The sequence below is a fragment of the Vulpes vulpes genome, chromosome 6, assembly GCF_048418805.1.
Source record: "Vulpes vulpes isolate BD-2025 chromosome 6, VulVul3, whole genome shotgun sequence".
Taxonomy (NCBI): domain Eukaryota; kingdom Metazoa; phylum Chordata; class Mammalia; order Carnivora; family Canidae; genus Vulpes; species Vulpes vulpes.
This window is the reverse complement of record NC_132785.1, coordinates 107,749,876-107,774,583: the sequence shown is the minus strand read 5'-3', so window position 1 is coordinate 107,774,583 and position 24,708 is coordinate 107,749,876. Positions and strand designations below refer to the sequence as shown.

At 40.4% G+C, this 24,708-nt stretch overlaps 2 protein-coding genes across 18 annotated transcripts in view; one reads left to right on the top strand and one right to left on the bottom strand.

Annotated features, from left to right (window-relative positions):
* BBOF1 (basal body orientation factor 1) overlaps positions 1 to 11,152 on the bottom strand; it is a 38,998-nt gene extending 27,846 nt beyond the window's left edge. The window contains exons 1-3 of one of the 2 annotated variants that reach the window (XM_072762025.1): positions 10,969 to 11,152; positions 8,015 to 8,243; positions 2,851 to 2,916 (exon numbers count right to left, since the gene is read on the bottom strand). In XM_072762025.1, the coding sequence (XP_072618126.1) occupies positions 2,851 to 2,916; positions 8,015 to 8,243; positions 10,969 to 11,024 (351 nt within the window). In that variant the 5' untranslated portion in view covers positions 11,025 to 11,152. The remainder of the gene's footprint in view (positions 1 to 2,850; positions 2,917 to 8,014; positions 8,244 to 10,968) is intronic. The other variant, XM_026008579.2, reaches the window with a different exon arrangement.
* A 68-nt stretch (positions 11,153 to 11,220) lies between these two features.
* The window catches only part of ENTPD5 (ectonucleoside triphosphate diphosphohydrolase 5 (inactive)), a 53,439-nt gene continuing 39,951 nt past the window's right edge, over positions 11,221 to 24,708 (top strand). For 10 of the 16 annotated variants that reach the window (XM_072762017.1, XM_072762009.1, XM_072762013.1 and 7 more), the window contains exons 1-2: positions 11,221 to 11,303; positions 20,413 to 20,491. The gene's annotated coding sequence lies outside the window, so the exon portion shown is untranslated. Of the gene's footprint in view, positions 12,036 to 12,168; positions 12,277 to 14,728; positions 14,766 to 20,412; positions 20,492 to 24,708 lie in introns of all 16 variants that reach the window. The other 6 variants (XM_026008575.2, XM_072762008.1, XM_072762001.1 and 3 more) reach the window with 6 other exon arrangements.

The window sequence follows — 24,708 nt, the reverse complement described above, 5'->3', positions numbered from 1 at the left end:
ATATCATAAATAAATAATCTTAAAAAAAAAAAAAAGAACAGAAGCCCTACACAGTCATGTTCCCTTTGAAGCCTTAGGTCATTTGTCTATCTTCTTTGAAGAAATAGTCCCCTTTTTATTTTTCCATAAAGTTTTACTTTTTGTTAGAAGATACCAAGTGCCTTGAATAAAAAAAAAATTCTCAAATGAGATTATCTGATATAGGAAATGCAGATAGTTATTAAAAAGAGGTGTGAAAAGACTAAACAAATCTTTAATTTGTAAGAGAGACAAATAACATCCCTAACCCTAAATTAAAATTTTTGAAGAGATAAAGAGAGGGCCAATATCTCTAAGAAATCAAGAAGTTGGGGAAAAGCAGAAGGAAGAGCAGAGGGACAAAGAGAAGGCTAAGAAGGAGGAGGATGAGTAGAAAAGGAAAAAAAAAGGAGAGAAGAGGGAAAAAAAGGAGGTGGGAAGAAAGGGTGAATAACACAATTTTTAAAATGAATGAGATATCAAAAAGAAATGCAAATAACCTCCAAACATGAAAAAATGCTCATAATAGGAAAATGCAAATCGAAATACACTGAAATACCCTTTCTCACCTAACATGTTCACAAAAAATCTCTTTTGACCATATACTCTTGTATATTGTGAATGGACGGTAGTTAGATTTCTCAGAATACAACATGTTTGATCAATTTGATTTAGGAGCCACATATTTTATGTAATTATATAATTACAAAATTATAGATGCACAATCTAATTTTTTAAAAGCAACTTCTAAAACTCAAAACAAAATGTTTTCTTGAGTTGGTGGCATAAACTCACAGGAATTATTTCAAATGGTAATGTAATTTGATCACTGATTCCTACTGGTATATATCCCAAGGGGGGAGTGCCCCCCTAAAATCTTAAACTAGTGCACCCCGGGTGGCTCAGCGGTTTAGTGCCGCCTTTGGCGCAGGGCGTGATCCTGAGGCCACGGGATCAAGTCCCACGTCAGGCTCCCTGCATGGAGCCTGCTTATCCCTCTGCCTGTGTCTCTGCCTCTCTGTCTCCCTCAATCTCTCTCTCTCTCTCTCTCTCTCTCTCTGTCTCCTCTCTGTGTTTCTCATAAATGGATAAATAAAATCTTAAAAAAAAAAAATAAAATCTTAAACTGTTTCTGCTAATCTATGTTGGCTGTAATTATTGGTAATAGTATTTTGTGACTGTTGATGTATTGAGGTTTGAAGTAACTACTCAACTATACTGATATCATTAAGATTTTGGGGTAAGTATCCCCCTTGGGCAGCAGGGTAGCAGCTCTAACAGCAACAGTGATTATTAGGGATGGCGGCAGCCGCTGCAGCAGGACCTGCAAGAATCCAGAAGTTTCTCCAGAGCTTCTCAGCTACTCTGATTAATGAGAACCCCCAGACAGCATTAGAGAAGCTGACTAAGGCTTTGGAACAGAAACCAGATGATGCACAATATTATTGTCAAAGAGCTTATTGTCATGCTCTTCTTGGGAATTATTGTGATGCTGTTGTTGATGGAAAGAAATCCCTTGAACTTAATCCAAATAATTCCATTGCTATGCTGGGAAAACAGATATGTGAATACCATGAAAAAAGAAAACCCTATCCTGTGGTTCTAGAAACTCTTCTAGGGGGACAGGAATTAGATAGTGCAGATCCTGATTTTACTGTCTGGATTGAAAGGTGTCAAGAGGGACACCTGGGTGGCTCAGTGGTTGAGCGTCTGCCTTTGGCTCAGGGTGTGGTCCTGGAGTCCCAGGATCGAGTCCCACATCCGGCTCCCAGCATGGAGCCTACTTCTCCCTCTGTCTGTGTCTCTGCCTCTCTCTCTCTGTGTGTCTTTCATGAATAAATAAAATCTTAAAAAAAAAAAAAACGAAATTAAAATGAAAAAGACAGAGGCTGTGAGATAGGAAAAGCTAGAGGGGCAAGATGTGCCTAAACCAAAACAGTTAATAGCAGACATAAAGAACTCATATGCATCATCATCTTATTATACAAGAAATTGGGATAAATTGGTCAGTGAGATCAAAGAAGAAGAAAAAAATGAGAAGTTGGATGGAGATGCAGCTTTAAACAAATTATTTCAGCATATTTAGATGGGTCTGATGATGCAAAATATGACATGATCAAATCATTTACAGAGTCTGGTGGTACAGTTTTGAATACCAACTGGTCTGATATAGATAAAAGGAAAGCTGAAATCAATTTTCCTGATGAGGGACGCCTGGGTGGTTCAGCAGTTAAGCATCTGCCTTAGGCCAAGGGCATGATCCTGGAGTCCCAGGATCAAGTCCCACATCGGGCTCCATGCATGAAGCCTGCTTCTCCCTCTGCCTATGTCTCTGCCTCTCTCTGTGTGTCTCTCATGAATAAGTAATATCTTAAAAAAAATTCTGATGATACAGACAGAATGGAAAAAGTACTATATATATTAATTTGCTATCACTATATTGCAAAAACAACAATGACAACAACAATAAAACAGAACCTTTGGTGAAGGAGAAAGGAGACAGATCAAGTAATAAACTCTGTACTCCTGCATCTGAATTGAAAATATTGATATGGGCTCATTATATAGTCTTTAAAAATATATATTTCCTACCTCTGTCCACTGAAAAGCCTGGAAAGAATGACAAACTCAGTAGTACCACTACTACCAGATCATTTTCTACAAAAACATAATTCTATGTTATTTTTGAGCTTCTGTACAATCAACTATGTGAGCTTTAAGGTCATCAAACTACTCCAAGGACCTATTCAGTTACTCTTATTGTGTCTTAAATATCTGAGTATGTCAAAAACCTGACCACCCAGTAAGTATTAGTGTACCCTGATAACTCACCAATTTTTCCTTCTCCTCTTGGGCTTTTTCCTTTGTTTCATTCAATTGCTGTTTCAGTTTTTCAATCTATAGAAGTTGGAAATACAGAATCAAGAAGGTGAAGAAATTGTTCTGTATCCTACCTTTATTAAGTAGCCTAGTTTTCACATAATATTGAAACCAATAGAGTTGGAAATGTAGAGTAAGCTGGAAAGAAGAGAAAAGGGGACATATTCCATGTCCTTAACTTGCTATTGCCAGTTCTGAAACCTGGCTATCATCAGAGTTGCCTGTGTAACTATTTTTTGTATGCGGTAAAAAACACTATATTTACCATCTGAACCATTTTTAACACAGCACAGCAGTGTTACATATGTTCATATTGTTGCACAACAGATTTCTAGAACTTTTTCATCTTGCAAAATTGAAGCTCTGTACTCAAGAAACACTAATTTCTTCTCCTACCTACTTCCCAGCCCTTAGCAACCACCTTTCTGCTTTTTATTTCTATGATCTGGACTGCCTCAGATGCTTCATATCAGTGGAAACACACAGTATTTGTCCTTTTGTGACTGGTTTATTTCATTTAGCATAATGCCCTTGAAGCTTATTCATGCTCTAGCACATGACAAAATTTCCTTCTTTTTAAAGTCCACATAATATTCTATTATATGTATATACCACATTTTCTTTATCCGTTTATCTATCAATAGACATTTGGGTTGCTTCCACCTCTTGACTGTGAATATTTCAATGTACATGAGTGTGCAAATATCTCTTCAAGATCTTGCTTTAAATTCTTTTGGAAATTTACCCACAAGCAGATTGCTGGATCATGTGGTAATTCTATTTTTAATTTTTTGAGGAACCTACATACTATTTTCCATAATGGCTGTACCATTTTACATTCCCACAAACAGTGCACAAAGGCTCCAATTTCTCTTCATCCTCTCCAATTTCTCTTCATCCTTGTTATTTTCAATTTTTCTGATAGTAGTAGCCATCTTAATAGGCGTGAAGTAATATTTCACTGTAGTTTTGCGTATCTCTTATCTGGGTAACTTTTTGTTTTAAAGATTTTATTTATTTATTCATGAGAGACATACAGAAAGAGGCAGGGACATAGGCAGAGGGGAAGCAGGCTCCCCATAGGGAGCCCAATCCGGGACTCGAACCCAGAACCCCAGGATCATGACCTGAGCCAAAGGCAGACACGCAACCACTGAGCCACCCAGGCGCCCCTCTGGGTAACTTTTTTGAAAAAAAGTTTCAAGAAAAGTACAAAGAATTCTTATATATTTCACCCAATTTTGCCCCATTTGCTTTCCCTTTCTATGTATGCATTGATAGATCTATCTAAAATATGAATATACACATGATATACATTTTTTTCAGTTTTTCAATGTAGAGATGTGAGAATAAGTTTAAGACATCATGGCCCTTTACCTGTAAATGCTTCAGAATGTATTTCCTAAGAAAAAGGATATTCTTTTAGAAGCACAGAATCATTATCAAAATCAGAAAAAAAATTTAAATTTTATTTTATTTATTTATTTATTTATTTAAATTTTTATTTATTTATGATAGTGACACACAGAGAGAGAGAGAGAGGCAGAGACATAGGCAGAGGGAGAAGCAGGCTCCCTGCACCGGGAGCCCAATGTGGGATTCGATCCTGGATCTCCAGGATCGCACCCTGGGCCAAAGGCAGGCGCCAAACCGCTGCGCCACCCAGGGATCCCAAAATCAGAAAATTTAACATGGAAATAAAACTATTATTTCATTTATAGTCCATATTAAAATTTTACGACCAATTGTCCCAGTAGTGTCCTTTACTGCAACTTTTCTTTTTCTGGTCCAGGATATAATCCTAGATTATGCATTTAGTTGTCATGTATCCTAGTCTCCGTAATCAGTTTTTCAGTCTTTGTCTTTTAGTGTCTCAAAAGTTTTGAAGAATACCAGCCAGAGTTGGGGTTGCCTGATATTTCTGCATGAGCAGATGCAGGTTATGCATTTTTGGCAGGCATATATTATCTAAGTGATGATGTATACCTTTTAGTAAATTACATCATGAGGTATTTGATGTTAATTTTCATCAGTTGGTTAAGACTATGTCTGCCTGGTTTCTCTACTTAAAAGTTACAATTTTTTAGAGACACCCGGGTGGCTCAGTGGTTGAGCGTCTGCCTTTGGCTCAAGGTGTGATCCCAGATTCCTGGAATCAAGTCCCACATTGGGCTCCCTGCATGGAGCCTGCTTCTCCCTCTGCCTGTGTCTCTGCCTCTCTCTCTGTCTCTCATGAATAAATAAATAAAATTCTTTTTAAAAGTTACAATTTTTCCTTTTGTAATTATTAAGTGATTTATGGAAAGATATTTTGAGGCTATGCAAATATCCTTCTATTCATCACACTTTTACCACTCGTTTTAGCATCCACTGATGATTCTTAATGAAATCAATTATTACCATAATGCTGAATGGTGACTTTTTTTAGCTCCATCAGTCTTTGGAAATTTAATAACTTACTACATTCAACTGTAAGGAAAAGCTTTCCCTTCTCCCCTATTTATTAATGTAATATTTTGTTAGCAATATGCACTCATGGACTTATTTTATTCAATGGATTATAATCTTTTATTGTTATCATTTATTTTGATTGTTTCAGGTTTGGCCAGTGGGAGCCCCTTCAAGCTAGTGCCTGTGCCCTTTAAAAATTTTTTTTTTAATATTTTATTTTTAAGTAATCTCTACATCCAACATGGGGGCTTGAACTCACAACCCCGGGATCAAGAGTTGCATGAGCCACCAACTGAGCCAGCTAGTTATCGGGCCTTTTAAATTTTTTTACTTACTTTCTTGCACAGATATTCCAGGCTCATCCTCTACTTTTCCTGCTCCAGTCTTGGAATCAATCATTTGTACAAGAATGCTAGTATGTTTTAGTAGGAAACCTGAGTAGCTTTTTATTTTTTTAAGATTTTATTTATTTATTCATGAGAGACATAGAGAGAGAGAGGAAGCAGAGACATAGGCAGAGGGAGAAGCAGGCTCCATGCAGGGAGCCCGATGTGGGGACTCAATCCCAGGACTCCAGGATCACGCCCTGAGCTGGAAGGCAGATGCTTAACTGCTGAGCCACCCAGGCGTAGCTTTTTAAACTAACTCCTTGTCATGGTTATAGAATCAGAGGATACATAAGTGAAATACTGTTGTAATTAGACTAGTTTAAGGAAAACCTAAAAATTCTAAGATATAAATTGAGACAGTTCTAAGTCACATAGGATAAGTATGAAATATATAGGACAGATGTGAAATATAAATTAGATTTATTTTGTAACTGAACAAAGGCTTAAGTACAAAAACACACTCTTAAGGAAAATCTCCTAATTTTGTTCAAGATATGTTTCCAAAACACATTATGTTTCTAATATTTCTATAACTAAAATTAAATTAGACTATAAAGTTTAAGTAGAGTTTAATGATACATTTCTAGAATATAGGAGAATGAGTAACAAAACTATAGGAGAGCTAGTTAAATAGGATATAATGAATCTACTTCTTCCTCCCAAGACAGTCTCTGGTTTTAATGGGCATCTATGATTATGAGAAAATTATGTTATTTGCTATAGCCAGATGCTGACCTCTGATACACAAAGGCAGATGAGAATCAGGAAATAGAAGTGACATTGATCAACAGCAATCAGCTAACACAGGCCATGAAGCTTCTATGTAATGAATTTGGAAAATTATTTTACCTAAAAGCTTACTTTAGAATAATACTTTATAGAATACAATTTTGATAATGCTTATTATTGAAAGAGTATTTTTAAAATGGAAGTTGCTTAGGAAAAAAGGTAAAAAAATAACAGTAATGCATAAAAATTACTTTATGATAAAATTCACAAAATCAAGATAAATGCTCAGTTGCTTGATTTCTGTAATAAGCTTTCACTATCATCTTGAACTTAGTTTTGATTGGTATTAACTTTTTCAAGGTATCAGCACACTCATAAGACATTCATTCATGCATGCAAAAAAATATTTTAATGAGTGCCTACTATGTGCCATGCCTGTACTAGGTGCTGGAATTGTAGCACTGACCAACAATAAAAAAAAAAAAGCCCTCAAATTCTTTACTTCATTGAAGTTTCATTCCAATCAGGAAAAGAGACAATAAGCATATATATAAGTAATAATCATGGGACTTATAGAGGCATATGGGAAAGAGAAGAATTTGAAGTTACACCTAAATTCCACTTTAACATCCACTAGTTGTGTGATTTTGGGTCACACAGGTATAGTGTAAATGGGTATCTGTCCTTTTTGAGAGTCGATTATCTATAAAATGGGAATGACAATATTATAGCTACATGGGGTTATTTAAAGGTCTTTAATGAGAAAGGTATAAAGTACCTAGCATTGTGCTTGGCACAAAATAGGGTCTCCAAAATAGTAGTTCCCTTCCCTTTTTCTTCCAGATCTAATATAATAGCTTTACTCTCAACACTTGCTGGGTTCATAATCATGTGATCATAGATTATCAATGAATTGCTTTATAAATCATTAAAAGTATTTATCAATATCAAAAAATATATAGGTCAGGGGAATCTGGGTGGCTCAGTCAGTTGAGGATCAGACTCTTGATGTGACTCAGGTCTTGATCTCAGGGTTGTGAGATTGAGCCCTGGGTCTGGGCTCTGCACTTAGAGGGAAGTCTGTTTGAGAGTCTCTCTCCCTCTCCCTCTGTCCTTCTTTCACTGCTTGTGTGAACACACACCTCTTTCTCTCTCTCAATAAATAAATCAATCTTAAGAAAAAAAGATATAGGGGCACCTGGGTGGCTAGTGGTTGAGCCTTTGGCTCAGGTCATAATCCTGGGATCCTGGGATTGAGTCCCAGTGCTTCTCCCTCTGCCTAACTCTGCCTCTCTGTCTCTCATGAATAAATAAAACCTTAAAAAAAAAAAACAATCATATAGGTTATATACCTATGTGCTTCTTAAAATAAAATGGATCATAATGTTCCCGTATGACCCTCAATCTTTGTTTCAAACAAGAAAACAATGAAACAAGGGCTGAGAGTAAAAGAGCCTATTCTAACAGTAAAGCCATTCAGAAATAACATCCTGCTTCAAGTATGACAGAGGTAGTTATTGAGGCTTGGAGGGTTTCTACTTACCTACCATATTATCTTTTTCCTGATCCTGCTTCTTTAGGTAACTTAATACAGACATTGTGTCTTTCTCCATTTTATACTGCTGTTTCTTTAAGTCCTCATTACTTTTTGCCAGTCTCCGGGAAGTATCACGATACTCAATCCTAGAGAGTTCTGTGACTTCCAGCCTGGCCTCCCAAAGGGAGGCATTGGCCTTGGCTCTGTCCACTGCAGACTCATCAGCTTTTATTATCTTCCTACAAGGGAAGGACATTGACAGCATATAACTATTTCTTTATTAGAATTTTACTTTTCCCTTTACTACTATTTGTTTTGGTTGGCATTGCCTGGCATATATGAACAAATATTGTTGGATGGATGAGTTAACAAGAAATACATATTTATGATACAGGAGGTTAACTGGGTGACTCTGCAGAGGGGAGCTTTGGAGCGTAACTCTAAAGGACTGGAAAAACAAAGAGGAAAGGCACAAATAAAATTCATTTCATACATTTTTTCATTTACTTCTTTTTCTCACATTTGTCATTTCTATTCCTACTCACTCAGTTTTAGATCTTGGTTCTCACTCCTACAAATCTATTACCTTAGTCCCCCTTCTGCACGATGATACATTCATAGTGTAACTGTAAATCCATTGTTCTGTGATCTTCCACCTACCCCAATCCCACTTTTGGTTTTGTTTTAGATTTTTTGGGGGAGGGATTTTCTGGCTAGACCTTGGACAAAAGATTAAGTAAGTAGGACAAGTATGTTAAATACTTTATCAGCTGGTGCCACAATGTACCAGGCTTCAAGGATGCCTGAGAAACAAAACCAAAATCAGGTATACAGAGGCAAAAAGAAAATTTAAAAATAAAAATAAAGTATGGCTTCAAAGGTTAAAGTGATAAAAGGATAAAGGTTTTCAAAATAAAGATTATACGAGGATTAACAAAACAATGTCCCTTATATACAGTAGGCAATGGATACATAAAATTTTTAAAAAATTTTTAAAGATTTATTTATCCATGAGAGACACAGAGAGATGCAGAGACACAAGCAGAGGGGAAGCAGGCTCCATGCAGGGAGCCCAACGTGGGATTTGATCCCGGGTCTCCAGGATCACACCCTGGGCTGAAGGCGGTGCTAAACCACTGAGCCACCAGGGATGCCCATAAATATTTAGATAATAAGTAAGACTTTACTTGTATTTGAACCCTAAATATTCTCACACATACATATGTGTGGATCTTTCTGTATTATCACCCTCCATCTGTCTCCATTCCCACTGTCACGATCTGTTCTCTTCAAATTAAGGGCAACCCCACCTCCAACCCTCTTGTCTATTGTAGCTTTGACCTCCCTTTCCAGCATGATTTAGGCACTTAGTGATAGGCTGCCTTGCTATAATCCTCCAATTGCTCCCTGAAGGTATCAGGTCTAAGCTGATCAGAACAGTTGATGCAGCTAGGATTTTTCATAAGACAATCACTGACTGTAAAAACAAAGCAGGGTTTCTCAAACTATGAGTCATGAAAAATCCAAGGACTAAGAAGTCTGTTACTCTCAATGTTCCTCATTGTTGATCAGTGTACCATAGATGCACAGTCAAAAATAGAAAACATACTCTAGTGAGTTCCAAGAATATGATAAGCCGTTGGCACTTTTAAAAAGTCACCCAATAGATTTAAGGGCAATTTAGCAGCAATTCCAAGCCTACAAAGGGTTAGTTGCTAGAGCAATACCTACTTCAGGGGTTCTGACTAGTTTGGGGAAACCTGAACAATTACCTAATTTGCTCAAATCTTTTAGGTTTTCCTTTGAACCAAAAAGAATACATCAAAAGGCCCAAGGAACTACTCCAGTCATGCAGAAACTTTCTAGATGTTCAAGATATTCTCTCAACTATATCACAAACATCTCTCAAGCTAGGGGGAAAAAAAAAAAAAGAAGAACCTAGAGCATAGTTCCCCTGGGGGGAAAAAAAGATTCAAGTTGAAGCATACACAAGCAGACACCTTGATTTGTTTATTTAACAAATAATAAGCATCCGCTACGTTCCAAAGTCTCTGCTAGGTGCTGAAGATACGGTGACTAATGCTTAGTGCTATCCTAGAGAAGATAATAGTCCTGAGCAGTGGTTCCCAAGTCTAGCACTTACTGACATCCTGGGCCAAATGATATTTTTGTTTGGAGAGTAGATGGGGGTTGTCCTGTGCATTGCAGGATGTTTAACAGTATCCTTGGTCTCTACCCACTAGATGCCAGTTGCACACATCCCTGGATGAGAACCAAAAATGTCTCTAGATAGTGTCAAATGTCCCCAGAAGCCAAAATAGCTCCCACTTGAGAACCACTGATCTAGAGCAATACTGCCCAAGAGAACTTTCAGTGGTGATAGAAATGTACTATACCTAGGCCGTCCAATGGTCACCAGCAGCTACATGTGCCTATTGAGCATACGGAATGTGGCTAGTACATTAGATCCGATTTTTAAATTTTATTTTAACTTAATAGCCACACATGGCTGGTCATTACCCTGTTGGACAGCGCTGTCTAGAGGACCTTCAATCCAAGACATGTCGTCCTGACCTTCTGATCTTCACTTCTAGTGTCACGACCCTTCCTCCACATTCTCAGTTCTTTGGTTTCTTCACTAGCACCTATTTCATTTGGTCCTGTATTCTATTCCTCGGTGGGAACTTATCTGCCTCCATCGTTAACGCATTATACACAGGCAGGGGCTGCGTCTAAACTATTCAGGGTTCCAAATCTCACACTCCAGTGTCTAGGTTGGAGCAGTACGGTTTGGCGTGCATTTGGGGAATTCCTGAACAATGAAGGCTGCCCTTTTCAGAAGCCTAGAGAACAAGAGGAGGGCAGTTGGCCAGCTGGCCAGCCCCAGCGTGCGGCGGGTGTCCAGTCCCGAATCCCCGGAGGGTAGGCCCAGGGAGAGGGGACCCCAGCGTGGCCTCTCCTTACTTCTTGTCTTTGCCTTTACTCCTGCCTTTCTTTTTGTCCTTTCCCTTAGGCGGCATCTTGGCTTCACTAGGGGCGCCCCTGTAGCCGACGTTTCTCCGCCGCCGCCCCGGGCCTGGCTCAGTTTCTATGGAAACCAGCACGCTCCGCGGGTAACGTTCTGCGGCGGCCGTTGCCCGTGCGCGCCGAGAGCGCACGCGCCCGTGACGTAGCCCCGGCGCCGCCGCAAGGGGGCCCGGTCCGCGGGCCGGGCGCGGGCGGGGGAGGGGGCGGGGCGGAGGTCGCGCCCAGGGCGGAGGGCGGCGGGCGGCCGCGCCGGGGTGGCGCGCGCGCGCGCGGTGAGTGTGCGGGCTTTGGGGGCGAGAGAGTCGGCCCCGAGAGGCGGCTGGGCGGGCTGGCGGGCGGGGATTCGAAACGCTCCCGTACGGGATGGCGGCGCGGCGTTCCGGAGGCCGCGCGTCTCCGGCGGCGCGACGCTCGGGGCACGCTCGCCTCGGGAGGGTTTGTTTCTGAGGGGCTCTGTCCGCCCCGCCGCGGGTGTGGGGGCGCCGCCCCGCGCTGACGCGTCCGCCCCTTGCCCCCGCCGCAGCCAGCGTGGCCGAGGCCTCCCTGCTCCGCCTCGTCCTCTCCCTAAGCCGCCCGCACTCTTGGTCTCTCTCTCTCCCGCGCCTAGCTTCCAACCCTGACTAATTCTGTAAGGGATGGCGCACTCAGCGGACTTGCCAGGCCAGACTTTTTGAGGAGGCCGTGAAGGACTTTTCCGGGGGCGAAGGTTGGGAGGGAGGCTGGCGGCCTCCGGGCAGGGGCGTGCGGGCGTCCGGGAAGACTGCTGTCAGCTGGGGTGCGAAAGGCGGCGGGGCCCGAGGAGCTGCACTCCCGGAAGGATCCCGGATTCCCGTTTGCTGATAACCTGACTCGTCCGCAGCCCCCTTTTCTGCAAGTTGCATAAAAGTTGGCACTTCGGGCTTTTTTTTTTTTTTTTTTTTTTCCTTGAGCACACCTGTGAAAAGGAGTACTGAAAAGTATTATCGTTTTTCGGAGGAGGAGCTCTGAGATTGTATCTTCCTTCTGTGAGAGTCCTTGAGGATGGGAATTCTGGGGTGCTAAGACGATGCTTAGGAAACTTGTGACTGAAGCTCTCTGCTCTGTTATCCTGCATTTACAGTTGAATTTATTAATTTTTTTATTTTTTATCTTTTAAAGGTTTTATTCGTGAGAGACACCAGAGAGAGTCAGGCTCCCTGCAGGGGGCCCAATGCGGGACTAGATCCCAGGACCCCCCCCCCCCCAGCATCACGACCTAAGCCAAAGGTAGATGCTCAACCACTGAGCCACCCAGGTGCCCCCTCCAGTTGAATTTAAAGTTTCTTTAAAAACTTCTTTGTACACCTTCCCTCTCCGTTTCTCGAGGTCTTTGTCCTGATGTCCCCTTCCTTTTTTCTTCTTCTTCTTTTTTTTTTTTTTTTTTTAGTTAGTTATTCATGTGAGACAGAGAGAGAGAGGCAGAGACACAGCAAAGGGAGAAGCAGGCTCCATGCAGGGAGCCTGACGTGGGACGCGATCCCTGGTCTCCAGGGTCACACCCCTGGCGGAAGGCAACCCTAAACTGCTGAGCCACCCAGGCTGCCTTTTTTTTTTTTTTTTTTCCTTCTTTCAATTGTGTAGCTTCTGTTTTTGAGTTTTGTGGATAAGGGGGACAGGCCAATTTGTTCATGAACGCTGAAAATCTTTTTAGACATGGCGTGTGTTAGCATGATCTTAGTTTATCCCCCTCCCCCTTTTTAAGTATAGTTGAGTCACAGTGTTAAATTATTATTTTTAAGATTTTTATTTATTTATTCATGAGAGACTACAGTGTTAAATTAGTTTCAGGTGTGCAAGGTAGCAGTTCACCTTCTCTACAGTATCTGCTCTGTTCACAAGTGTAGCTACTGTATATCCTTGTATAATGCTATTACAGTATCATTAACTGTATTTTCTCTGCATTAACTTATTCCCAAAGTCCCTTTTATTCCTGTGATTTATTCATTCTGTGTAAAAAGTTTCCAAAGGAAATTTTATATGTTAAAGTAGACTCACAGGATGTGGGTGGGGGTCGGACTAAGGTTGCTTTTTGCCCTTAGCAAAGTACTAAAGTGGAGGCAGCTGAGTTCCTAGAGGAATGTCACTCTGCCTGTTTCAAGGACTTATCAAAGGGCTCTTAGTAAGGAAATTTAATTTTTTTCTTTTGCTTTTGTTTTACACATCATCCCCCCCCCCCCCCCATGAAAAATTTTGACTCTTAAATCTTTAAGATTGCTGAAGGTGGAAGGTCTCATCTCCTGTAACTTCTTCCAGCTGAATAGGGGAGTAAAGATATCCCTATCTAAGAATCAACATTGGTCAGTTGGGGGCTTAAATATATAGAAGTTACAAAAGATAGAGGTAGGGGCACCTGGGTGGCTCAGTCAGTTAAGCATTGGCCTTCTGCTCAGGGCTTGATCCCAGGCTGGGATCTCCCTCTGCTTCTCCCTCTCCCTGCCCCTCCCCCGTGCTTGTGTTCTTTCTCTCTGTCAAATAAATAAATAAAATCTTAAAAACAGACACACACACCCCAAAAAAGGTAGAGGCAGGTAATACCAAGGGAGACCATATGTTTGGATCTCTTTCTGATGACAGGATCATTTATAGGCTTGAAGTTATGGCAGTGATGGAGTCTTGGCATCTGGTGGAAAAACAAAAGAGCAAAACATGATTAGAATAACAAAAAGATGGACGCCTGGGTAGCTCAGTGGTTGAGTGTCTACCTTCAGGTGTGATCCTGGGTCCTGGGATCTGTCTTGCATTGGGCTCCCTATGGGGAACCTGCTTCTCCCTCTGCCTTAGTTTCTGCCTCGCTCTTGTCTCTCATGAATTAATAAAATCTTTTAAAAAAAATTAACAAAAAGAAAAGCCCAAATAAGAGTCCTTTGATAGTTGACAAACTTCTCCAGTCCAGGAGTTTAACCAGTCATTAAAGGAAAGAGAGGGCTGATTTAAAGGACCAATTTGAATATTCATATCAGTTAGAAACTCAGAAATATTTTTGTAGTAATCTGGAATGTATACACACTGTTCTGTTTTTACTATAGCACATGTTCCAGCTTGTGCAGCAGTTGAAACATCTAATGCCATTCTATTTTGTAAAACTTTTATGCATTTGTATTACTTAAGTATTTATTAGAGAAATGCTATTTTGAGTGTCATTTAGGACTTAGACTGTTTACTTATTAAGAGCTTCAGTGTGCCAAACAACATCATCCAATCCCAAGAAGGGAACAATGACGGATATTAGGTGGTCATACCAATGAAACACAGAACATATCCACATTGTTTTAAATTTGGAAGGTTAGCTGGGTTGGTAGTCGTTTTAATAATGTGTCCATGCATTCAGGCAAAATCCATAGTACAGCAGCCTATCCAGCCTGGGGAAAGCTATGGACACAAGTTAGAGCCGAATAGCCATTGGACCCTGTTAGGAGCTAGCCATCTAATTCTGGGCCTTCTTGAACTACAGTCAGAATATCAAGGGCCATTCAGTTTTGGAGGGCCACCTTTTGATTTTGTGGGTGAAACTCAATCTACCGGTTAAATCTGGTTAAAGATAGCTGTTGTATGCTCAGCTAAAGCCTCTATTTGCAATTTTATATCAATAGAGTTCCTGGGATAAATATAACTAAGGAATAAAACCATCAAGAATCCCTCTTTGTTTGAGGTCTAGCCTTAACAGTATTCTAATTATTAGGAATCACTGGCAAGGGGGAGAAAACGTGTCTCAGGAGGTAAGTACATCATCTAATGCAATCCTAGGGAAGGGAAGGTCATCCATTTCCCCCCAAGTCCGTAGTTAAACCCATGAAGTGGGGTATGCTCCATTTTTTAAGGAGCAGTTTTGTCATCACAGTCACACAGAATTGGTCAAGGTGATAGTTGAGCTACACAGTTGTTGGGAAATCAATCCCATTTTGCACCTGTTCAAATAAGCATATACCACGGAGGTCCTATTATTTCCACAGAATAACCAGCACGAAGATTGTCTATAAATGAGCTATGTGGCAGTTCCTCTGAAATTTACAAGTTGTCTAGTTTAGGCAAACAACGAACATTCAAAGACAATCAGAGTTTAACATCCTAAAAGGTGGGTTATTGAAACATAATTTTTCTCTTTAAAAATCATCATTATTTCCAGAGGTGGCCAAATTAAGACTAACTTGTAAAACAAGTTCAGTTTGAACAAACTTGGCCTAATTATTTACATAAGCTCAGTAAGGATAGGGATTGGTGTATAGATCTTTTAAAATCTGCTGCTGGAATTTTCATAAGGAATCTAGATTGAACTTTTAATAGCCTCTTGGCCAGAAGCCAAGCCACGTTCTTGCCATCAGTTATGCCTGCAATACCTGTAAACTTGGGTGAGTTTCTCTTCATGAGATCCCCAAAATATCCCAAGGTTCTTGTACCTGCCAGGAATTGACGCTTTTTACTAACCTGGTAAGAGTACTGGGAACTCTGTAAGCAGAGGTATCAGGCAGCATTCTCAATGGGCTTTATAAAAGGCTCCATGTTTCATAAGTCAACCTCAATTCCTGAAAACTATTTGGTTCTATCTGAGTCTATGCGTGTCTCTCTCAAATATGACATTCCAGTCAAAGCCTTAGTAAACTAACCAGTGTTTCCAATGGTATTCTGTTACAAGGAGAATAGATTTTTTTTTTTTTTTTAATTTACTCATGAGAGATAGAGAGAGGCAGAGACATAGGCAGGGGCAGAAGCAGGCTCCCTGTGGGGAGCCTGATGTGGGACTCCATCCCAGGACCTGGGGATCATAGGGATCATGACTTGAGCCAAAGGCAGATGCTCAATCACTGAGCCACCCAGGTGCCCAGGAAAATAGATTCTTTTGAACTTATGCAAATGACCATGATTGCCATGGAAGAAAAAATACTTAGACCTTTTGAGTATCAGAGGGTCCAGGTGGAGAGAAAAGTTAAATGCTTCAATTTGTTCACAAATGAATACTTTATCATATTTCTTTAAGTCATAGATATCTTAAGGGAAAGTTTCCTTAATCTGGAAAGTAAACATTTAGAGAATCAGCAGTGTTCCAAAGAAGAGTCAAAAGCTATAATCAGGGCAGCTCTGGTGGCTCAGTGGTTTAGTGCCGCCTTCAGCCCAGGGTGTGATCCTGGAGACCCAGGATCAGGCTCCCTGCATGGGGCCTGCTTCTCCCTCTGCCTGTGTGTGTATGTGTCTCTCATGAATAAATAAATAAAATCTTAAAAAAAAAAAAAGCTATAATCTTTTTCAGTTCATTTAGTCACATGTTACTAATTCTTGTTTGCAGTCTTTAGTTCTGGAAATTCTTAATGCATTTCAGTTTTATGATCTTAAAGATATCAAATACTTGTATTTGTCAAAAAAAGACCTTTATATGAATCTCCTTGAAGACGGAATTCATTTTGCAAGAGAATAAGATCAATTACAAATGACAAAGACTCAGAAATGGACATTGTTAATGATGTGAGTTATGCAGTTGACAAGGAAATTCAGTTATTTCTCTGACACAGAACACTTTAATAATCAGAATATTGAGTGATGACCTTGTACCAAAACCAGCATACCATATGAAGAAGCCTAATTAGTCAAAAAGATTTCATTCATGATTTAAATCTTTTTTTTTTTTTTTTTAATTCATGAGAGACAGAGAGAGAGAGAGAGAGAGAGAGAGGCAGAGACACAGGCAGAGGGAGAAGCAGGCTCCATGCAGGAAGCCAAATGTGGGACTCGATCCCCGGTCTCCAGGATCATGCCCTGGGCTGAAGGTGGCGCTAAACCGCTGAGCCACCCTCACGATTTAAATCTTGAAGAAGTATGTTAAACCTTAGAAAATTTTAAAGTGCATGCTAAATAGGATTACAGATCACTAAAGACCTGATAAAAACAAAAAACATAGAAACTGGTTTGCCTGGACATAGAAAAGAGAAAAACATTGTTTATATTTTATCAAGAGCAGACCAACAATCCAAGAAACCTTTTTTTTTTTTTTTTAACAGAGAAAGAAGGATTTCAAACTTATACCAGTGTATTTTTAAAATCCATTCATATCAGGACACCTGGGTGGCTCAGTGGTTGAGCATCAGCTTTGGGCCCAGGGCATGATCCTGGGATTGAGTCCCGCATTGGGCTCCCTGCATGGAGCCTGCTTCTCCCTCTGCCTAGGTCTCTGCCTCTCTCTCTCTCTCTCTCTGTGTGTGTGTCTTTCATGAATAAATAAATATATCTTTTAAATAAATAATAAAATCCATTCATTTCAACCTTAGTCTGTCCTGACCAGGCATAAAATTCCTTTCCAAAGATTTCCCTTCAAAACTTTCTACAACTTTCCTTTGCATTCAGATTTTGGCCAAAGCCATGTCTCTCCAAACAACCAGTGTCATTTTAGGACAAAATTACTTTTTTTTCTGATTTTATTTATTAAAGAGAGAGACAGTATGAGCAGGGGTCAGGAGGCAGAAAGAGAGAGAAGCAGACACTCTGCTGAGTGGGGAGCCTGACGTGGGGCTCAATTCCAGGACCTTTAGCATGACCTGAGCTGAAGGCAGCCACTTAACCAACCTGAGCCACCCAGGTGCCCTCAAAATTACTTTTTTTTTACCTTCAACAAAAATGTATTTTATTATGTTTTTCTTACACATACAGAGTTGCTTCATTTCCTTAAGTCTTACATTGAGCAGAATTGTGACTCTTAGAAATTTAATCTCCAGTGAAAACTAAATAATAACCAATTGTGAACAGAATTCTTTAGATAGCAAATTTATGAATTGTTAGGCATACAGCATGTTTCCCAACAGATCCAAATACCCTTTGTTTCTTTGCAATAAGTAATCAAAAGCACAAACCTACATTCAGTAATCAGTGCTTTAGCACTTTTCCAAATAGCACCACCTATTTGGAAAAGACCTAGGTGGCCAATGAATTCAGTCCCAATTTATCATCCAAGCAAAACTTTAAAGTTTCAGGTTACCAAAAGATTTTGAAAACTATCTTAACAATTACCCATGAAAACTTTGAGACAGGCAAAATTAACCATCATTTTAAGTCATCTATTTGCTAACAAACCGCAACAGAGATAACGAGCTTATTTGACCTTCAGTAATCCCTGGTAGAATAAAAATTTCGTATTTAATGCAGACAACTCTTAAAGATATGTCTATTTTAATTAAACCAACAAACTTAAATTAGTTTAAATACCAAGGTATGTTCCACTGGGGCCCACTGTAAAAGTCAGTTTGTTTTCCACTGTCAATTTTTGCCTGGGGCACTGGGGAAATATGCAGTGAGCAGTGTTAATTCCAGGGGAGTGCTTTTCTCTCCTTGGCAGGGAGGGGATGGAAAGGAGCCAATGGTGCCTGTTGGTACTGAGGATGGTATAGGAACCAGTTATGCAGGTGGCACCCAAGATGCTATAGAAAGAGGAGGAGGGAAAGATGGTTCTAAACCTTGTCAGCTCGGACCAATGAGCAGGCACCATGGCTTTTTTCCACCAAAGTGGAAATATGCAGTTCATGTCTGGCCAGAGAAGACAAGGAATTTCCCCAAAACAAAGGGAGATTCAGTAGCTGCTTGGGAATATTCCTTAAAGTCCCTTTCCTGGCTAGACTAACCATACTTGGCTCTAATTATAGCCATTAACCTGGGAAATGAGGGAGAAGCCGCCACATTTATTAGGAGGAGGAACAGTGAGAGAGTCAGAGTCCCCCCTCATTAGGGATGGCCTGTGTTTCCTCTAACAGTTTGGGTTCTGTCAGGAGGAGGCCTATTTGGATAACTATCATTCAGTATATCAGGAGGGAGTTTACTGGCCTGGTTACTGACCAGACATGTTCTGCTAGAGGCCCTTAGGTCTGGGTCCAGACTTAGAGCCCTGATGGTCTGGACCTGGGATACCTACTCCCTTTTGCCCTGCTTCTTGCAGAACAGATCTAACTGAGATCCTCCTGAGGCCATGCAGTATTACAGGAGATCAGTCTCTTCCTAAATTTTGCAATCTGAATTGTTTTCCATTGGGCTAAAAGGCGTCCTAAGGGAGAGTCCTTGGGAACTGAAGAGAGAAGAGCCATTACCAAGAAACCCCCACCACCGCCACCACCATTTCCTGGGTGGCATCCCATGCAGAATATGTCAGAGGTCCTGGTGTCAAAGCTGTCTGAGGCATCCCTTGAACAAAATCACTGTGATCACTGCCCTGCTGTAAAGTCCTGGGGGAGAGATGCTACCCCCGCCCCTCTGCTGGCTTCATGTATTTTTGGTGCATTTTCCCTCTATTTGTCTCTCACACTCTGGTGGGTCCACTGTGGAATCACCTCTGAAGGAATTTCCTCTGATTTGGAATCCATAAAAGGATTCGTTTTTGAGTTTCTGAAAGTGCACCCAATTGAAAACTTGCAGAAAAGAGAGAGCATCTTCTTTAGAGGCTATATATTCAGAATTCTAAAAATTGGTTATTGGGGGATCCCTGGGTGGCGCAGCGGTTTGGCGCCTGCCTTTGGCCCAGGGCGTGATCCTGGAGACCCGGGATCGAATCCCACATCGGGCTCCTGGTGCATGGAGCCTGCTTCTCCCTCTGCCTGTGTCTCTGCCTGTCTCTCTCTCTCTGTGACTATAATACATAAATAATAAATAAAAAAAATTGTTATTGTATAGTTATTGTATAATATGAAAGTCAGTCCAAGACTTTCCTTGTTTGAACACAAGCCTATAGACTCATCTATAAACATGAAAGTTTTATTATAACAAGATTATTTCTTAATATGCACATACTTTAATTGCATGTACTTTATAGTTTTTTAATCCTACAACTTTTTTTTAACATTTTATTTATTTATTCATGACAGACACACAGAGAGAGAGGCAGAGACACAGGCAGAGGGAGAAGCAGGCTCCATGCAGGGAGCCCGATGTGGGACTCGATCTCGGGACCCCAGGATCATGCCCTGGGCCAAAAGCAGGCGCCAAACTGCTGAGCCACTCAGGGATCCCAATCCTACATTTTTATTGACCATAAGTTTGATTTGTAGTTAAACTGTTGTGATATGACTGTTGTTAAGATAAATGATCATATTTATATGGTTCTAGAATGCCATATTCTGAACGTTCACATTCTCTGCCAAAGAACTGAATATTATTCAGTCATCTGTTAGTGAGAAACATCTGATAATACAGATAGTGCAGTAGGAAGTTGCTGTCTAGCAATTTATCTGGTAACATTTCCTTTTATAATTTCTGGGAGGTAGGTTTACTATGAAGTTTCAGGATTATCTTGCTGAATAATTATGCTTTGTTTTATTTTTTAGAATGCTAATACTTTTAAAACTTGGAATAAGCCACTTAGTGTTTTGTTGACTTGACTTTATAATTTTTTTCCCCCAGTTTGCATAGTTCCTGGTCAATATAGAAATGTGGAGTGTCTTGACTGAATCCTCATGCAGACAAGATCATTATGGTCCTGGTAGGTAGGATAAGTAATCTGATATAAGGTAATATCTGTGCTAACCTAAAGCTCTAAATGTACTTCATATGCTTCTGGGTCATTTTTGTTGGTGTTTTCTTTCCAAATTGGATTGTCCTTACCAAATGATGACTTTTCTCTTGTCCTATTGATTGTAATATCAAGTGTACAGTACAAAAAGCAAATAACTTAGGACTACATAACAAAGTATATTGTATTTCCTGGTTTTCTTTTATTTTCAAAATATATAGTATTTGTAATTTTCTAGTTGTTCCCAAATTGGGTTTACTCTGTAAAGTCGTCATGGCTTTATTCTGGTTTAGACTGGAGACTCAGATTTCTACTCATAAATCATCCTTGAAATCATCTGATAGCAGATGTGACTCTATAGGTGGAAGAGAGTAGGTGTATAGCTTTTGAATTTGTTTTCATACCATGTTTGGAATCGTAGATAAATATATTATCCAAACTATATCTGAAGGAACTGATCAATGTTTCTGAATATCAAGGGGAGTGAGTTACTTTTTTTTTTTTTTTTTAGATATTTATTTATTTGTTTGTTTGACAGAGCGAGTGAGCACAAGCAGGGGGAGCAGCAGGCAAAGGAAGAGGGAGAAGCAGGCTCTATGCAGGAAGCCCGATGTGGGACTCGATCCTGGGACTGGGGATCACACCCTGAGCTAAAGGCAGACACTCAACCACTGAACCACCCAGGTGTCCCCCATCTTACTTTTTTATTGCACATGGTACAAATAGAGAATTCTATTAAATATGTATTATGTTGTAATATTGGCTAGTTCACATCCCTGCAAAGGAAAGGAATCCTGGAGATCAAGGATTTACTGTTATCAACTTTAAAAGCTGGGTTTTTTTTTTTAACATTGTTTTATTTTTATACAATAATTATTACCACTGGCAATTGATTTGCAAAGTATTCAACTTTTATTGTCCATTCTGACAAAGCCATCAAAGAGAACTAAAAGTTCTCTAAGAAAAATTACTCACATAAATTTCAGTCCCTCTTATTTTCACTTTGATTTCATGGATCTGTCAGATATTTACTTAAGAAATGTTAAAAAAAAAAAAAAGAAAGAAAGAAAAGAAATGTTTAGTGAGGGACACCCGGGTGGCTCAACGATTGAGCCTCTGCCTTTGCCTCAGAGTGTGATCCCCAGATCTGGGACCAAGTCCCACATCAGGCTCCCTGCATGGAGCCTGCTTCTCCTTCTGCCTGTGTCTCTGCTTCTCTCTCTCTCTCTGTTTCTCATAAATAAATAGATAGATGATAGATAGATAGATAGATAGATAGATCCTTAAAAAAAAGAAATGGGGATCCCTGGGTGGCACAGCGGTTTGGCGCCTGCCTTTGGCCCAGGGCGCGATCCTGGAGACCCAGGATCGAATCCCACATCAGGCTGCCGGTGCATGGAGCCTGCTTCTCCCTCTGCCTGTGTCTCTGCCTCTCTCTCTCTCTCTCTCTATCATAAATAAATAATAAAAAAAATTTAAAAAAGAAATAAAATAAAAATAAAAAAAAGAAATGTTTAGTGAGGGGTGTCTGGGTGGCTCAGTCAGTTAAGCATCTGACTCTTGATTTTGGTTTGGCCATCATCTCAGGGTCATAAGATTGAGCCCCACATCTGGCTTCCTGCTGTCTGCTTCTCTCCCTCTACCCCTTCTCTTGCTCATTTGTGCTCTCTCTAAAATAAATAAATAATTCTTAAAAAAAATTTAGTAAGTACCAGCTGTATATCATGCTACCTGATAGCTTGAGGAGTATAACACCTTCAAGTGGCTTATAGTCAGGTGTATAAGGTACTGACCTGAGCATTGATCTGTGAGAGTACACAACTTCACTGACACCTATATACAAACAGTTAATAAAAAACACCAAGCAGTGATGAATAAAGGGGAGATAGCATAAGTGCTGCAAGAATTTGGTGACATGAAAGACTTCATAGAGAAAGTTTACAGATGGTGGACTGAAAGTAAGGGGGAAGACTTTGTGGAAAGGCAGAATGATGTGAGCAAAATTCAGTATGTTTGAGACAAGGGGATGTTTAAAACAGTAGTTTCCAAATTGTGGTCCATGGACCTGTAGCAACAGCATCACCTGGGAACTTGTTACAAGTTAGAAATGTAAGTTCTCAGGCTCCACTTGAGAACTGCTAAATTGCTGGCAGTGCAGCTCACCAACCTGTGTTTTAACAAGTCCTCCAGGTGGTTCTGATACATCCTAAAGATTGAGACTTGCGAGACTAGAGCAAGGTTCTTGTATGAAAGTAGTGGGCAAAAAAACTTCAGTAAGGTAGCCTGGGAATTCACAGTGCAGGACTTCAGATATTGGGCAGGGAGTTAAACTTTTGTCCTACAGTGCAGCATCACCAACTTGTAACTTGAAGGCTGGATTTGACCCATAGGTGTGTTTTGCCAGGCCTGAAAAGTGGCTTTTTTTTTTTTAATTTTTAAAGATTTTTATTTATTTATTCATAAGAGACACACAGAGGCAGAGACATAGGCCAGGAGACAGTGATAGTGACGTCTACAGACTTGCCTCTAGACTCTAGAGTCTGAGGGTTGAGGCTCAACAATCTTTTTGGGTGTTCCACGCAGACCACCATAAACACCTATTCTTGCATTTACTGTATGAGAAAGCCCTACATCCAATGACTAGCAGTTAGTTACTCCATGATGTCATAATCTCCTGGTTTCCTTTCTTTTTCCTTGGTTCCTTTTCATTCTTCCTTTCTTTTTTTAAAAATATTTATGTATTCATGAGAGACACAGAGGCAGAGGCAGAGGGCAAATCAGGCTCCCTGCTGGGAGCCCAATGCAGGACTCGATCCTGGGACTCTAGGATCACGCCCTGAGCTGAAGGCAGATGCTCAACCCCTGAGCCACCCAGGTGTCCCTGGGGTTTGTTTGTTTGTTTTAATATTTATTTATTTGATTTTTAATTTATTCATGAGATACAGAGAGAGGCAGAGACATAGGCAGAGAGAGAAGCAGACTCCATGTGGTAAGCCTGACGTGGGACTTGATCTTGGAACTCTGGGATCATGCTCTGAGCCAAAGGCAGATGCCCAACCACTGAGCCACCCTGGCATCCCTGGGTTTTTTATTTTTTTAATGGAATTAGTTGTCACTATTTAAAAACTGGATTCCACACAGAAATCTGTACTTTCAGCTTGTCTTGAAAAATCAGAAGACCTGGCAATATTGGGCTGGTGATTCATCATGGCAGCAATTTGCGGCAGCAGCACCCATTTAGATGAGATGTGTACTCTCTAGCTTGCCATAGTCCCTACCAATTCCTATTGGTTTACACCTTTACTCAGTTGTATTTCCTCCTTGGCCCCCGTAGGTATTTAGGTATTTGAGTTTGTACCTTCTGTTACAAACAGTGGGAAGTTGATGAAAGTTTTGTTTTTTTAAATATTTATTTAATTTAGAGAGAATGAGCAGCAGGGAGGGGCATAGGGAGAGGGAGAGGATCTCAAGCAGACTCCCCTCTGCGTGCAGCTGGACATGGGGTTCAATCTTACAACCCTGAGATCATGACCTGAACTGAAATCAAGAGTCAGATGCTTAACCAAATGAGGCACCTAGGCACCCAAAATTGTGAAAGTTTTAGAGAGTGAATTGATTTATGTATTCATTAATTCATTCAACAAACATTGGTTAATTAAACATATATGACAATTGTACAGTGTTCAAAGATAAGTGAATTCTTAATATGCTCTGGATTAAAATCTAGTGGGAGGGGGATCCCTGGGTGGCTCAGCAGTTTAGCGCCACCTTTGGCCCAGGGTGTGATCCTGGAGACCCGGGATCGAGTCCCATATCAGGCTCCCTGCATGGACCTGCTTCTTCCTTTGCCTGTGTCTCTGCGTCTCTGTGTGTGTGTGTCTCTCATGAATAAATAAATAAAATCTTTAAAAAAATAAAATAAAATCTAGTGGGAAAATGATGAAGGCAGTAGTGTATGGATTTGAGAATAGAAATGTTGGTAATTTGCTGAGTGGCTCAGTGGTTCAGCGCCTGCCTTTGGCCCAGGGCATGATCCTGGAGTCCTGGGATCGAGTCCCACGTCAGGCTCCCGACATGGAGCCTGCTTCTCCCTCTGCCTGTGTCTCTGCCTCTCTCTTTCTCTCTCTTTCTCTATCATGAATAAATTAATAAAATCTTTAAAAAAAAAAAAAAGAAATGTTGGTAAT